Raw genomic sequence first — 15,402 nt, 5'->3', positions numbered from 1 at the left:
AGGTGTGGGTGCTGATGAGGACAGGGCTGGAGATCAATCTGTCATGATTAAGTAAGAATCACACCGCTGGACACATTAAAAGGAGGCTGGTGCTTGGCATCATTGTTTCTCTTCTGCTAACCATGGTTATCTCTAAAGAAACACATGCAGTTATAATTGCACTGCACAAAACCGGCCTAACAGGGAAGAGTATCGCAGCTAGAAAGATTGCACCTCAGTCAACAATCTATCGCATCATCAAGGAATTCAAGGAGAGGTTCCATTGTAGCCAAAAAGGCTCCAGGGTGCCCAAGAAGAAGCAGCAAGTGCCAGGACCGTCTCTTAAAACTGATTCAGCTTGGGGATGGGGCTACCAGCAGTGCAGAGCTTGCTCAGGAATGGCAGCAGGCAGGTGTGAGTGCATCTGCACGCACTATGAGACTGCGGAGACTCTTGGAGCAAGGCCTGGTGTCCAGGAGGGCAGCAAAGAAGCCACTTCTCTCCAGAAAAACATCAGGGACAGATTGATATTCTGCAAAAGGTACAGGGAGAGGACTGCTGAGGACTGGGGTAAAGTCACTTTCTCTGATGAATCCCCTTTCCAATTGTTTGGAACATCTGGAAAACAGCTTGTTGGGAGAAGACAAGGTGAGTGATACCATCAGTCTTGTCTCATGACAACTGTAAAGCCTCCTGCAACCATTGATGTGTGGGGCGGCTTCTCAGCCAAGGGAATCGGCTCTCTCACAGTCTTGCCTAAAAACACACCCATGAATAAAGAATGGCACCAGAATGTCCTCCAAGAGCAACTTCTCCAAACCGTCCAAGAGCAGTTTGGTGATCAACAATGCCTTTTCCAGCATGATGGAGCACCTTGCCATAAAGCAAAGGTGATAACTGAATGGCTCAGGGAACATAACACAGAGATTTTGGGTCCATGGCCTGGAAACTCCCCAGATCTTATTCCCATTGAGAACTTGTGGTCAATCATGCAGAGACGGGTAGACAAACAACCAACAAATTGTGACAAAATACAAGCATTGATTGTGCAAGAATGGACGGCCATCAGTCAGGATTTGGTCCAGAAGATGAGTGAGAGCTGCCAGGGAGAATTGCAGAGGTCCTGAAGAAGAAGGGTCAACACTGCAGATACTGACTCGCTGCAGTAACTCATTCTAACTGTCAATATAAGCTTTTGTTCCTCATAATATGATTGCACTTGTATTTCTGTATGTGATAAAAACATCTGACAAACCAGAGGGCAACAGATCATGTGAAAATATAATATTTGTGTCATTCTCAAAACTTATGGCCATGACTGTACATTGCAGCTACTCAGAGTCAGCTCTTCTATAGATTATAGCAGGGGAGCAAAACCACATCCATTTACAATATCAAGACAAATTTGGTAAAGCATCATTTTAGTATGTACTTCCCTTACATTTCAGCTAAACCTTAGCTTATTATGCAATTGTTTTATACTTAATATGAAAGAAGAATAACCAAAACCAGTAAACTTTTAAAACCAGTTTATTTTCAGGATTGTACAAGTTTTCTCTGCAACCTCAGATACAATAACTTTGTTGCAAATTTCTAATAAATAGCCGCCTCAATCACCTCCCTTTCTGTAGAAGAGAAATCTAAAATCTCAGAACGGCCGAGAGAGGCTTGCAAAAAAAATTCAATGTACAAGTGATACCAGGAATTATTATAGAAATCTCCTTCATACAGTCATTTAAAAAAAAAAAAAAAGACAGTCAAACACTTTTTGATCTCCAATATAACATCTTACCAATGGTCGGGTAAATAACGAGACTGTAAGCTTGTCGCCATGTGGGTGGATAGAGTATTTCTGTACATGCCTTTAAGCAATTAAAAACATAGATTAAAAAAAAAAAAAAAAAGCACATCTTTAAACAAAGTGTCACAAACCGGACTAATAAAAGCATCGCAAACAATATTTTTTTTCAGAGAACAAATTACATTTTTCTTACAAAATATAAATCTCTCTGCCTAGATAGAATCTGGTAGCAAATATAGGGTTTGGTTTTACAAATTTTCGGTTATAGGCAAATTTTGAAACGGTTCATTCTGATGCTATGGAGAGAAGAACGGAAAAGTGCAGATGACTCAACGCTGTATCAGTGTCCAGATTACGTCTGTACAATATCTGTGCAACCGCTTCTAGGCGAGGGGGGGGGGATATTCACTACACGTTATAGTATTGTGCGTCGTGGTATGTGCTTCTACGTCATTACAAAAGATGCAAACTTATTAGTGTTTTATTAATTTCAAAAGAAAAAGCGTTTTTGGAGTAGTTTCTGATGATTGAGGGGTCCACCAGGGACAGACACAATCTATGCTTCTGTACATCCTAACACATGAATAAAATAGACTTGTATAGAGATCACGGATGCGCAACACTTCTGCATAATCTCCCTATTTATCAGTGTACTGGGGGGGGGGGGGGGTTATTGCTATTTTACAAACAGAAAATTGAGGTACAAGTAACTATCTACACTAGTGGGGGTGTAAAAAAACCCAAAAAACAGACTGTGCTAACACCATACTACTATAAAACACAAGCAAACTTGAAACAAACACCGCACATCATCGCAGCTGTATCTTACCAGATGGCTTACGTTATCTTCTTATGCAAATTTGCACGAGAATTATTATTTCAAGTGATCCAACCCATTCAACACCAAATGAATAATCATCGTATGGCAATTTATTATTATTTTTTTGCTAAGGGATTATTGCCCAAAAAGCGACCAGGTTTGGCAAACTTTTTTGCGTTCTAAACTGTACAAGATTAACTTCTGAAAAATTCACATTTCAGATGACAGGCGTCTTGTTCCGTGTGATCGCCAGACCTCCGGCAGTGTGTACACGGGACGCTTTGCTCAACACATGCAGGCGGATTACAAAGTAGAAGGATTGGGGACACTGCGGCTTCTGTACACGTACACCAGGATTCGGGTACAGGTCTTCCGTATACACGTGACTGGACACAATAAGTTCTGCTCTGTACAGTCTGTAAGGTCCATTAGCTCATGTCTATAGTGTTGAACACCCATTCTGTGAACTTCTTCAGTTTTGCCGATGCATTCTGGGATTCTTCCTGCAGGCGCAGGTTGTCTTCTCGTAAGAGCTGCACTTCTGCTTGCAGATTCGCTTTATCTTCCTTTTCCTGCAATAAATAAATTAGATCATCAGATGTATCGAGTCTGATCAGACCCAGCAGCTCTGTTTAACCCTTGCAGACCAGGCGATCACATGACCACCAGGTCCATAGAGCAGGCGGCAGTGCCAGCTCCTGCGTTCAATACATAAGCTACTTCAGTGATATACAGTGAGGATAGAAGAAAGCAGAAGTGTTAATACACCGATTCTGCGTTCGTCCTAGGGTCTCCAGCCGTGTCCTAGGGTCTTTGGCCCTGTCCTAGAGTTTACGACAGTTGGCTCCGCTACATGTCGGGGAAACCAGAACTCTGTGCATCATGTATCAATACAGGCAGTCCCCGGGTTACATACAAGATAGGGTCTGTAGGTTTGTTCTTAAGTTGAATTTCTATGTAAGTCGGAACTGTATATTTTATCATTGTAATCCCAGCCAGAACTTTTTTGGTCTCTGTGACAATTGGATTTTAAAAATGTTAGGTTGTTATAAGAATCAGGGTTAACAATAAATCTTCATTACAGACACCTGTGAGAACTGTTACAGCTGTGTATAGTAGCCTAAGGCTAAAGTACAATAAATTACCAACATCCAGAGGTCCGTTTGTAACTAGGGGTCGTATGTAAGTCGAGTGTTCTTAAGTAGGGGACCGCCTGTACAATGCACAGAAAGTTAGATCCCCACCAAAGTAATCAGTCCTTGGCACAACACTCGCCACATACCAATCACTGACTAATATGAAACAGCCCTTAGACTCATTCCTGTCCGAGGGGGTATCAGACTGTCTTCAGCCAAGGATCACCTACCTGACACTAGAAAGCCTAATTAACATATTCAATAGCAGAACCAAGGGCACTGATTGCTTAGGAATGGTGAAGGGACTTTTAGAAACTGACAAGTAAGTAAAGAGTTGAAGTTTGTGGGAGAAGGTGAAAGATTCCCTTTAATGATAGAAGTGAATTTATGGTCCCTCTACTTCATGGTTATTACTTTATGACAGATTTGGTAGAAATCTGAAATATTTTGTTAAATACAAAAAACTGATTTAATGGAAATGACCAAAGCCAAGGGAAATGCACATCCAACAACAACATTTAAGGTTTGTCCTACAACATAAATATCAGGGGTAGGGCAGATGAGAAGATGTCAGCACAGTTACATAGCACAGAGAGGCTCAAACAAAAGCATTGCAGGGACGATCCCCTCGCCTGCTGTGCAAGGAACCTGCCAAGAAATCTCTGCCTGCTCCTACGCAGACTATTTACAGGTCTCCAATTAACTGCATTAAAACCAGATGAGCTTACATTTCATCTGGGATAGCAGAGTATTGCTAAATGTATGGACTATTACATTATGACCAAGGTAACATACATAGGTAACACTGCCCCTCTTCATGTGCACACTTTCTCATAGTTCAGCCTCCCGATTACATGGGCTCCTAGAACCAGTACAGTCTCTGCCTGCTGGGAGGACAGTGTAATTATCTTTCCTTATATATCCTCCTGAATATTTTTACCGACTCTAAGTGGTTATCTTCTAACTTTGTGACAGGAGCCGCTCTAGTCCTCAGCAGTAACTGTGGCAATAGCTACCAATGCCACCAATCCCAGCCACCAATGTTTGTCACCTGCAAGTGTGAGCTGAAGCCTAAGGCCCCATTTACATGGCCGTGATCTGACCCCAATAGAAGTCTTTGGCACAGGGACACAGTGCGGTGAGCACAGTCTCACAGCACCATGACCGAGCCGCTCAGCTTTCAATGGAGAGGGGTGAGGAGCACTCACCCACCTCCCAGCAGTGTGTGTTGCACGTGATCTAGTCGGGGTGAGCACAGGGCAATGTGAATGAGGCCTACGATATTACATCCTTACTAATGGCCACATATACTAAGGCCTGCATTTATTTGAGTATCATCACATCATTTTTGTTGTAGTAAAAATATGAAAGAAATAAATGTCACATTTGATCATCAGAAACCATTTCCTATCGAATCATTTATGACATTTTCCTGTGTGGAGATATTGCTCACACACGCTCGCTGGTTCTTCTTATTGCAGTAAATATACAGTAGAGGAGTATACACCCATGTGTATATTAGACAGTCTGTCCTCTATGGTGGGGTTACCTTTTTCAGCTCATACTGCAGCATCTTCAGCATACTCTCCAGCTGCTCCACTTTCGAGGAAAGTGATGTAGGAGACTCTTTCCTGCGATGAAGAAACGTGTGATAAGCAATACTGCAAGAACAGAATTTACCTTTTCGTTTCTATTGCTACTGGGGGGCAATCAGATTAGATGGGTGGCCTGTCCAACTAAAATTGGAGACTTCAGCTAATAAATCTCAATAAATCTTAAACATTGCATAATATAGACTAAAGCTTCAATATGTCTGTGAGCCTTAACTGAGTGATCGGAACATAAAAATGTTACACACAGAGGCCGAAAACTCAGGCTCACCAAAAGCCCAAGCCTTGTATATTGTCTAGTCACTTATGTGTGAGCTAAAGTGAAACCTTCTGCTACGGTTCTCATGGCCAAGACGTTCATGGGCCCGGACCTTCCTCTCTGACGCCACTGAAGGTGTAGTTCTACCAGCCGCTTCTCTTAGACCAATTCCCTAAGTGTGATCTATTCCTACTCTTGGGTTACAAGAGGTTGTGCTATGAAAGTATGAGGATAGGGAATAGGTTACAGATTACTATATATTTTACTGCTGTAATCTGCAGAATTGTCCCTCTGTATATGGACTGTCAGTACCACTATGCTCGTCCCAGTGCCTGATACAGCGCTGGGAAAGGGGACGTGTGTTGTGGCAAGTGGGCGGAAGTTGTCAGAGCCGAGGTGCCGTGCCCCTGACAGACAGCGGCATATGAGGGCTGGAAAAGGTTAGTAGAGGTTTTGTTTTTTTGTGTAAACCCCTTGAGGGTGAGCTTGTGCGGCATAAATGTAAGTGTAAAACTTGTCTCTAGGCTTCTACTTGTCCTTAATTGTGCTTGCAGGTGCTTTATCAAGATGGAACCTCACTCCCGCTATTCCCTTAAATATCCCTCTGTGTCAGACAACGAGAAGGATGCTTGGATGTGTTGGAACTGCTGGACGCAACAGAAGTTCTTCTCCAAGACCCCTGTGTAGCCATACTTAGGCCACTTTCCCACCCCCCAGTACATATATAGAGCATAATCCAGTATACATACACATCACACATTATGTAGACATACAGTATATACACATCACAGATACAGCATATATACATCACAGATACAGCTTATACACATCATGTATATGTTATATACATATTATGTTGAACAATGTATATAATGGTGTCCATTCTTTTGTCAGGTTGGATGATGGGGCCCCCTGACACTGTGGGCCCCATAGCAGCTGCTATGGCTGCTACCACTGTAGTTACGCACCTGCTAGTAGACCAGATGGTAATACCTTATCCTTTGGATTGGGGATGGCATGTAACCTTGGCACAACAACATTAACAGGAGATCTTCTGAAGAAATTTGAATCTCGCCATTTATTTAAACCATAAAATTGAAAATAAGTGAAACACAACAAATTTATCAAAAGATAGGCATACGCTGGTTTTCCCCTCACCTCATGTTAGTAGATACAAAGGATAGAAGGAAAAGTGTCATACCCAAAATAAGTGCTGGACTGAGAGGAAGCCTGGCCCTCTAACGCTTCTCCCATCGATGCGGAGCTCCCAGGTCTGTGTTCATCATCTGGAGAGGCAAAGAAGGAAGCTCTTTGATCTAGTGAAAACAGAGATACAGGTGAGCAGCACGATTTCTGGAGTCCCTAATGCACTATTACACAGCAATGGATCACACTCAATGGATAAGCATCCATTGGGGAGAGGATATGCATTCTGTGCCATGTGTCGAGGGGCATTTATTTTCCTACTGAATGTGTGAGAAGATGGACATCTACATAAATACCATTGTATATTGTATGAGCTCCAAGGGACGGAGATAAATAACATTCAATGGATGGAGCCACTACAAAGAGAAAAAAGTTCTCGTATTCTTCAATAAATGGCTTTTGGAAGGTGGGAATAAAAAAGGGGCTGTGGTCGGAAGGACTTGACCGGCCACATGTTAATGGTTAATAATACCTCAGATTTAGACATCCGACAGCCGCAGAAAAGTACAGTTTTATACAGTACATGGAAAACACATCTTTAACGCAAGTGTAAACTTTTCCAGGACACGTACCCTCAAAGGCCTTGGCAGCGTCTACTAAATTCGACCACTCAATGTCAGAAGCAGCATCTGGCAGAGGCATTAATCCCGGATCAGGCATTGCTTGTCTTCTCTGGTCATGGATGTCTGTGAGGGATGTGTCCGAGGCAGAAAACTCACCTAAAAGCGAGAAGATGTGTGTTATTTCCAGAACAACCGACAAAGGTCTCAGTAACAGAATACAAACAGCCATTAGTCTATACATATCAGGGCAGATTTACCATTGGACAAGATCATACTCAAGTGTTTGGGGGAGTCTTCAGAGCTTTTTACAGATGTCAAAGAAAACCTGCTATTAAAATTAACCCTCCCAAAATAAACATCTGTGATTAAATAGCATTGCCCTTATCCCTCAATGGTTCCTCTCCATGGCAGCAATCTTACAAAATCAGTTTGTAAACTTGCATCTCACCTGAGGCGAGTCCAACCAGCATGTTCATGGCTCCCAGCACTGCCCTCCCTCCCTGCTCCTGATTGAGAGGGGTCACTGCTACCACCATGCCGCCACTATGGAACTAGTACATGGGGACTGTCTGCCAATATTAAACTACAGCCATTAACACCTCCCTTTACTTATCAGGGGGTAGGAAATGTTACACAACTCCTCGCTGGAAGGTCTCTTGAGAGAGAAATACAGTGGGTCTGTGTGACTTGTATCTGCTACATCATCAACAACACTCTCAGGAAGGAGGGGGCTAAGAGAAAGATGCTGGCTATATGAAGAGAAATGAACCCTTCCCGTAGGAGCAGTGTCAGAGTTAGTGAGAAGGGTGGAGAAGCTTGAGTATATACATCAGCTTCGCTGATATACATCAATATAAGTCCTTTTTAGAAGAATGCTAGCTCTAATACCATGCATCTTTTAGCAGTCAGTCTATTTGGCAAAATCAGTTTATGATATCTCTTGTGGTTTTCCTTGTTCTTAATCTGCCTAGCTATTATTGCATTTACTCTGGTGTATTGTTGTAATAGGCTAACTTAAGCTTCATGACAGATATACATATTCATATACTATTTGGCTGCAATGACCCTTTAATTGAACTGATGAAACTGCAATGATCTCTCCTACAAATAACAAAATAATCTGATCATACAAGATCAAGATGACATTTGAGGTGACCTGCTACAGTCCGGGTAATAACAATCTCCTGTTGTGGGACATGACCAAAAAAAAAAATCTGGAAACCAGGCAGCAGTAGACAGTAAGGATTGTTTCTTTCTTTTAAGGATTTGGCATGAACCACAAAATAGATGAAAATACAGGATATAAAATGCCAGTGCTTCTTCATTTCTCACCATGAATGGTCATACCCATAGTGTATGATGGTCTGCGCATTTGCAATGACTTATTCAGAGACGGGTATGTGCTACTAAAGAGGACGTCATTGGGAAGAGCTTGGTCCAGAAGGGAGGCCCGGGCATTGATGAAAACCATCTCCCGCTGACTGCTGTAGATGCTCTCATCTGAAAGTGTCCTGTGCAGGGATCTTTTACTCGATGATGTAGAAAAGCATGACTGAAAGATAAAAGGGTGAAGATCTCTGCTTAATTCTAGAACAAAAAGATGAAGAATGCAATGAGAATGAGGACTACGTAGCTGGTAAGTTTTGCTTATGGACCTCAAGTATGAGCTACAGTCCATCACCATGTTCTTATATTTGGACCCTACCTTACCATTTACATTGTTAGACAGTTGTGACTTTCACACAACTAACCATTTGGAAAACCTAAAGTAAGGCATAATATAATGTGGTGCCATTAAGGAAGCCTGAATCCGAAAGCCTTGAACAGAAATACAGACCCGTCAGACATTATTGGCAGGTCATTAGTGTCAGAAAAAAAAACATTCAAAGTTGTGTCTTTAAGACACAGATGTAAATGTACGAGTAGAGCATAAGTTACTCTGAAGACGCTCCCTGATGCAGATGGCATGATGATGTCCACAGCAGAAGAGGCAAGCAGCAGCAATGTGGGATCGCTGGGACCAAGTCACTTATTTTATTGCTGGTCTGTTTAGTGTTGTCAATTACTATGTGGATGGGGGAAGCAGGATACTTACATTTTCTATAGGAGACAAGGAAGCACTTATGGGGAATGTAAAAACTGACCTAATAAAACACTACTAGTATGTTGCCAAACTGTTAAACACCTTCCTGATTATGTTCCTTTGATGGCCCAGCATGTTGAACTCTAAAGTGAGATGAACTTGTTGTATGAAGTCCAGGAAACGGAAAGTTAAGAACTGAAGTTAAGCTCCCCCTATCCTCCGGTTGTCCCCTTCACTGTAACTGAAGGTCTGAATTCAGGAGCAACATAATTAGATCTCTGATAGACTGGTCCATGACGACAATGACAGTAGTGGGGGAGTTCTGAGGCAGGGAGAGCTTGACTTCAGTGCTGAGCTCTCTACCTCTGCAACTTTATGCAGTCATTTTATAACTGGAAGGTGTTTAGCTTCTTGACAACATACGGGAAGTGGTTTAAAACGTCAATTTCTGCTGACGGGTTCCCTTTGAGCAGCGTTTTACTTGAATATAGTGATAGTAATCTATAAAGCCCTGAACTCAGCACCCATACCAGTAAATTATATTGTCCTCAGATGGGACAGTTCTAATTTCAATCTGCTCTGTTTGGGGATAGTTGTTGGTACTAATTGTTTTGTTTAGCTAAGTTTAAGCAGGTGACATTGTGAGGGTAGTGTGACATTGTGAGGGTAGTGTGACGTGCACCCTGTACAATGTCACTGCTAGGAGCACTATGTGGCAGCCGAGGCTTCAGCTTGATGTGTGTCTGTAAGTCACCAGTGAAGTGTTTACAGACTCCGCTGCTTTCTTGTTTCCTTTCCGGCTGTCATCTTCCCAAGTTCCCTGTTGTCAGGGAGATAACACGGAGAGCTCCTGCGCGATGGAAGATCTAAATAATATGAAGTGCATGGGAAAGCGAGACAATGAAGTGAACAGCTACCACCTGCTCCACCACTCTCCTGCAGACAGTAGTGAAAGGGAAACACTCACACTCTATAGAATGTTCCCATGTCTAAATGTTGAGGTTCTTCCCCCCCCCAAATAATTTTTTTTTTATCTTACTGCAATCGTGTGTAAATGAGCAATACCTTATGTGAATTATCAAAATCTAAGGTAGAGGACAATTTTTATTGTTCCTCCATTGTACTGAATATCACAACATGAGACGTGTAATTGTCCATGTGGTGTCTGCTAAAAAAAAAAAAAATGGTACACATAAGTAGACTTATCGTGAAGTTAGTTAATTTCACTTTGGTCTGTTTTATATACTGTGAACAATTAATAAAGAGTTCTATTTTTATAACATCTTGTAGTTTGTTTATGTACATACAGCTATTAAAGGAAACCTACCATTTGATTTGATGCATTATGAAGCAAACATACCTTGAGAATGCTGTAGCTACACTGATGCAGACACATATCTTGGTTAATCCCTGTGCGGAGTGGTTTTGCTGATAAAGCAATTATAAAGGGGGATGGTGTACAAAATCTATCATTGGATAGTGTTGTGGCCACCTTGACTTACTGAAGTGCATAAGAGCGATACCGGCAGATGCCAATACACTACAGAGGGAGCCATCTACTGAACCAGGGGCTTTACTTTACATTCAGGGAAAAAGGTAGAAGGCAGAACTCTTAATAGATGTATATTGGTAAATAGCTACTGTCCTGGCATCCAACACTTACACACATTCCAAAAAAAAAAAGTGGTCAAACCCTTTAATAAATGTTGCCTAGGGTTATTATTGATAACCCTTCTACTCTGCATCTTCAGCTTCACAGATATTCATTACAAGGACAGACTGCTTATAAATCACACACTACAAAGCACCAGCAAGAAGCAGATTAGCCAGTATCTGGCACGCATATCCGGTGGCTTATATCTCCAGACCATCCAGAGAATATTTAGCGTCTGCTCGGTCACACTCTGTTTACTGCTAGACACGTTTGGGAAATCCTTCAGCAGAATGCGCTACAATGAAACATGACAAGAGAGCACCCGACGGGCCATCTTCTGAGGATCGTGTCATAAGAATTAGATAGGGAGCCAGGAGAGACGCAGCAGAGGCGGCCGCTGGACGCTGCAGCCAGGGCTATACTGGATCACATAGCTCAGTGTTTAGACACTTTTGTAATGGCTAGCAAAAAAAAACGTCAGCTCAGTATGGAGAGAGGATCCTAACATCTTGATAAAACCTGCTATTTTACAACACATTTTTGGGCTTTATACAAAGAGGAGGAGTATGTGGTGCGCCGTTACCATGGAAACTGAGTGGCCTGGAAGAACCTTTATAAAGTGCTGGGAGCTCCATGGGGATGATTTCCTTGTACGGAGCCTTGAGCACTTGGTGCGGTTACAAATACTGAGTTCTGACCTGGACTTATTGTGAAATTTGTTGAAATGGAAATAATTTGTGGTTTTAAGGAGCCTATAATTGACGTTTGGTGTGAAAAACAATGTCGTCAAACATCTTTTGTGTACTAAGTGGACGTACACCGTAATCGAAAATATATTGATGGCTTATGTGTAGGAAAGGACAGGCGCGGGGCAGCGAGTACTACGCCTCTTTTATCTACCTGGAAAACACTTTATACATGGTTACATCTGGATTTTGCTGGCAATAAATACGGTATGTTGCACATCAATCTGGCCTCATGCTATGTATCATGTTCCATGAATGCATCAATTATTTTCCAGTCTGGTTTCACCCCTTCACTACTGCCATGTGCAGATATCAAGTATATACACATCCAGTGTCACAAAGAGAATCTCCCCTTTGATGTGATATTAGGATTAAGTATTTCTAGGAAACACAGAACTGGAAAGGTCCAAAGTTAAAGTTGCAGTAATTTTGTAACCCTCTGCTTCTGTCTATGATCCAAGAAAATGGTGATGGATTGACTATGTACGCAATTATCACATACTTTGGTAAAGGTTTATACAATTTAACCGCATACTTAAAAAAATAAAACAGATTGTAACTTAAAATTATGTCTGGACTGATCCAGTAATAGCAAAAAAATGTTTTTTATAATGGATGCCTTTAACAGATCAGATAAAAAAAATACAGACACACTGCTTTCTGTTTCTGTGAAAATTAGTTTTTGTTTTTCACCGTTTTATAGTCATTTTTTTTGTATTACTTTGCTTTGGCCACTAGAGGTCGCATTGAACCGCTGGAATTTAAAATCAGAGAACGCTCAGTATAAAGAAACAGAGAAATGAACTGATGGTGCAAACTGATAAATAAAGCACACGTCACTCATAAAAAACAATGTTAAAGGAAATCTAGTCTGTGGATGGTGCTTACTAAAGCAGCTCCGGCGGTAGATTCCTAAGGCCATCATAATACAAGATATATCCTTAAAATTAGCTGGTACACTCCTTTTTTCATGCTAATGGACGCTAAGTGCTCCAGGGGGCGTCACCAGAGCCCTTCTGGTTCCAGCAGCAGTGGCAATTATCCACCCACTCCCCCGTGTCCAGTTTCCGCTTTCTCAGAGGGCAGCAGGTTTCAGCACCCACACAGCAGCTCCCTTGTACCGCTGGCTTAAACACGTACTGCCAGAGGATGGGAGGGAGAGGGAACCGCTTTAGTAAGTACCATCCAGATGGAAGATTTCCTTTAAATTATAATAATAGGATGGAACGGAGTCTTCTGTTAGCCTTCAGTTACTTCGGACTGAAAAAATAATACAGCAGCTCATCTGCTCAGATAATGAAACGCCTAACGGTACATGTAAAAAGTGAACACTAATGGACACAATTAGAAGTCCATGGAAATCAACGGGTGGAAAAAAGAATCCGTTATGAACGTGAAAATAACGGAACTACTAAATGGAAGCCTGAGCGCAGAACTGGCCTTAAGTTGTGGAATCACAATGGTGCATGTAGTGTGGGGATTCTTACTGGTCGGCCTTCACACTTACCTATATGAGCTTTGTGGCACATACCTTCACTGGACACTTTAGGTAAAGAGAAGGAATAGAAATATTTATGAAGTTTACCTTTAAAGGCTTCTCTGATCCAGTAGGTTCTTCCATGTCGACAAACTTCTGAAGCTCCTCTTGAGTCGTGGACACCCTCTTGGGAGAAGCCTGCAGATCCCTTATAGATGCACGTAGCCTTGTGGGGGGCATCTCCACGCAGTCAATCTGATGTCTTCTTTCGGTGAAGGAAACAGAAGAGAGTTCAGGAAGAGGACTTTAAAAATTAAAGACTGGCTTAGGGTCACTGTAGGGACACTGTATTATTTATCATGAGGAAAGATATGGAGGAAAGCAGGTAAAGGAGAATGAGATCTACGTTTGTGATGATCACCACAAGTCATGCATGGATGCCTGCTAGGAAGAGTCCTGAGCTCCGATGTGTCTGATGTCATGTGTGTACAGCGCGCTGCGATCTTTAGTTGTTATTATGTTAAGCTACAAACATGCAGAATATAAAGAAGACCCTGAAGCTCTGCAAGAGAAGCACAAGCTTTCTAGCGTAACCTCCAATGCTGGACATTGCAGTATAGAGCATAAAACCTCACAACACGTTCCAAGCGATTAGGATATTACTAGTATCATTCAAGAGCAGAACATAAAGGGCTCTTACTTTCTTGAATCCATAAAGCCCACAGAGTTTATAGTCCCTTCAGGTTTTTTCCATCCAATCAGGTACTTGCTGGTAGCCCCCTGGCGAGGGTAGAAAGTCCTAGGACCAGAAGGGGAGGAGGAGGAAGAGGAGAAAGAAGGTGCGAGCTGTGGGGAGGTGGCAGAATGTGACTCTTCTTTGGGTGAACTTCGGGCACTAGTGAAAACAACGGGACTCGCCGAGTGCCGGGAGCTCATGGTGCTGGGGGAGAATGAGAGAAAGCTAATCTTAAACCTCAGATTTTCACCCGTTTGGTCAAAAAAAAAACACTATACCATCTCCAGGGTTGGAACCATGGTTTGCCACACATTTCTTGTAAATGTTGCGATAAATATGCCCCACAGCAAACTGAAAGGGCAAAAAATGTTGCGGTCAGATATTCTCGCAATAAATGGTAAGAATTGGATTCATAACTTGGGAGCTCTTAAATAATATAGCCAAAAAAAACAAGTTTTAATATTCAGTCCACTGTGTAAAGTGATATTAAAACTAGACAAACGGCATGATTCCAAAAGCTCAACAATAAGGGTTATTTGCAAAGAAAAAATTACAAAATGTATGCTCGAGGCCGCCTACCCACTACACACTCTCTGCTGTTATTCCTCAGCTAGCCATAAGTCCAGATATTGTGGGACCTTAGAACACCATGTCTGATGTGACGCACTCTATCTTTGGTTCTATATTACCCAGAAACAGGATGCTGGTGTCATATTAAAGATAAGAATTTCAACTTTCACAATGTATCGGGTTGCATCTTGTGGATCTGTTATCTACAAAACTAGAGATGGAAGTAGTAAGAGACATTGTTGAAAATGTAAGCTGTTGATATAAAACTAATAATTCCTTTATTTATATAGCCCATGACTTTCACTGTAATTACAGTTCTGTAGATCACAGAACCACAAGACTGATGCAACCTAAAAAACAAGATTCTGATTTAAATTGGAGCAAATGCATTTTTCTAGGTAACATAGAAGTGAATATAGGGGCATCCGAAGTGAAGACCCCCTGCAACCTCTAAACTTGTAAAATGTAAAAAGAATAAAAAAATACTTGTAAAAGAGGGAAAGGACATTTCATATCCTACCGGAAAGGGCTAGTAGTTAGTAATAGGGTAAAATCTGGTGGCAGAGTCCCTTAAAGGAGAGAGTATTAGACTTGCTTTATTATTATACATTATATGTTGTTGTAGTACTTTACATTTTACATGCTTTGCACTCCAGGTAATAGTGCAGCAAAGCAAGTGATCAGTGTACTATGGGAAAACAGGATTATATTCTCTATATACTGCACATTTATTCAGGCGATTATGGCTACTACGTATAGCTA

General features: G+C 41.7%; 1 protein-coding gene across 8 annotated transcripts in view; it reads right to left on the bottom strand.

Moving 5' to 3' along the window:
- Nucleotides 1-1,493: 1,493 nt before the first annotated feature.
- Nucleotides 1,494-15,402, bottom strand: part of SIPA1L1 (signal induced proliferation associated 1 like 1) — a 158,651-nt gene continuing 144,742 nt past the window's right edge. For 3 of the 8 annotated variants that reach the window (XM_072115603.1, XM_072115608.1, XM_072115604.1), the window contains 7 exons: nt 14,035-14,274; nt 13,443-13,599; nt 8,707-8,926; nt 7,384-7,530; nt 6,807-6,921; nt 5,286-5,367; nt 1,494-3,172 (listed from right to left, as the gene is read on the bottom strand). In XM_072115603.1, coding sequence (XP_071971704.1) covers nt 3,029-3,172; nt 5,286-5,367; nt 6,807-6,921; nt 7,384-7,530; nt 8,707-8,926; nt 13,443-13,599; nt 14,035-14,274 — 1,105 coding nt within the window. In that variant the 3' untranslated portion in view covers nt 1,494-3,028. The remainder of the gene's footprint in view (nt 3,173-5,285; nt 5,368-6,806; nt 6,922-7,383; nt 7,531-8,706; nt 8,927-13,442; nt 13,600-14,034; nt 14,275-15,402) is intronic. The other 5 variants (XM_072115606.1, XM_072115607.1, XM_072115605.1 and 2 more) reach the window with 5 other exon arrangements.

Source organism: Engystomops pustulosus, chromosome 7, assembly GCF_040894005.1.
Source record: "Engystomops pustulosus chromosome 7, aEngPut4.maternal, whole genome shotgun sequence".
NCBI classification, from domain to species: Eukaryota; Metazoa; Chordata; class Amphibia; order Anura; family Leptodactylidae; genus Engystomops; species Engystomops pustulosus.
This window is presented reverse-complemented; position numbering and strand designations above follow the sequence as displayed.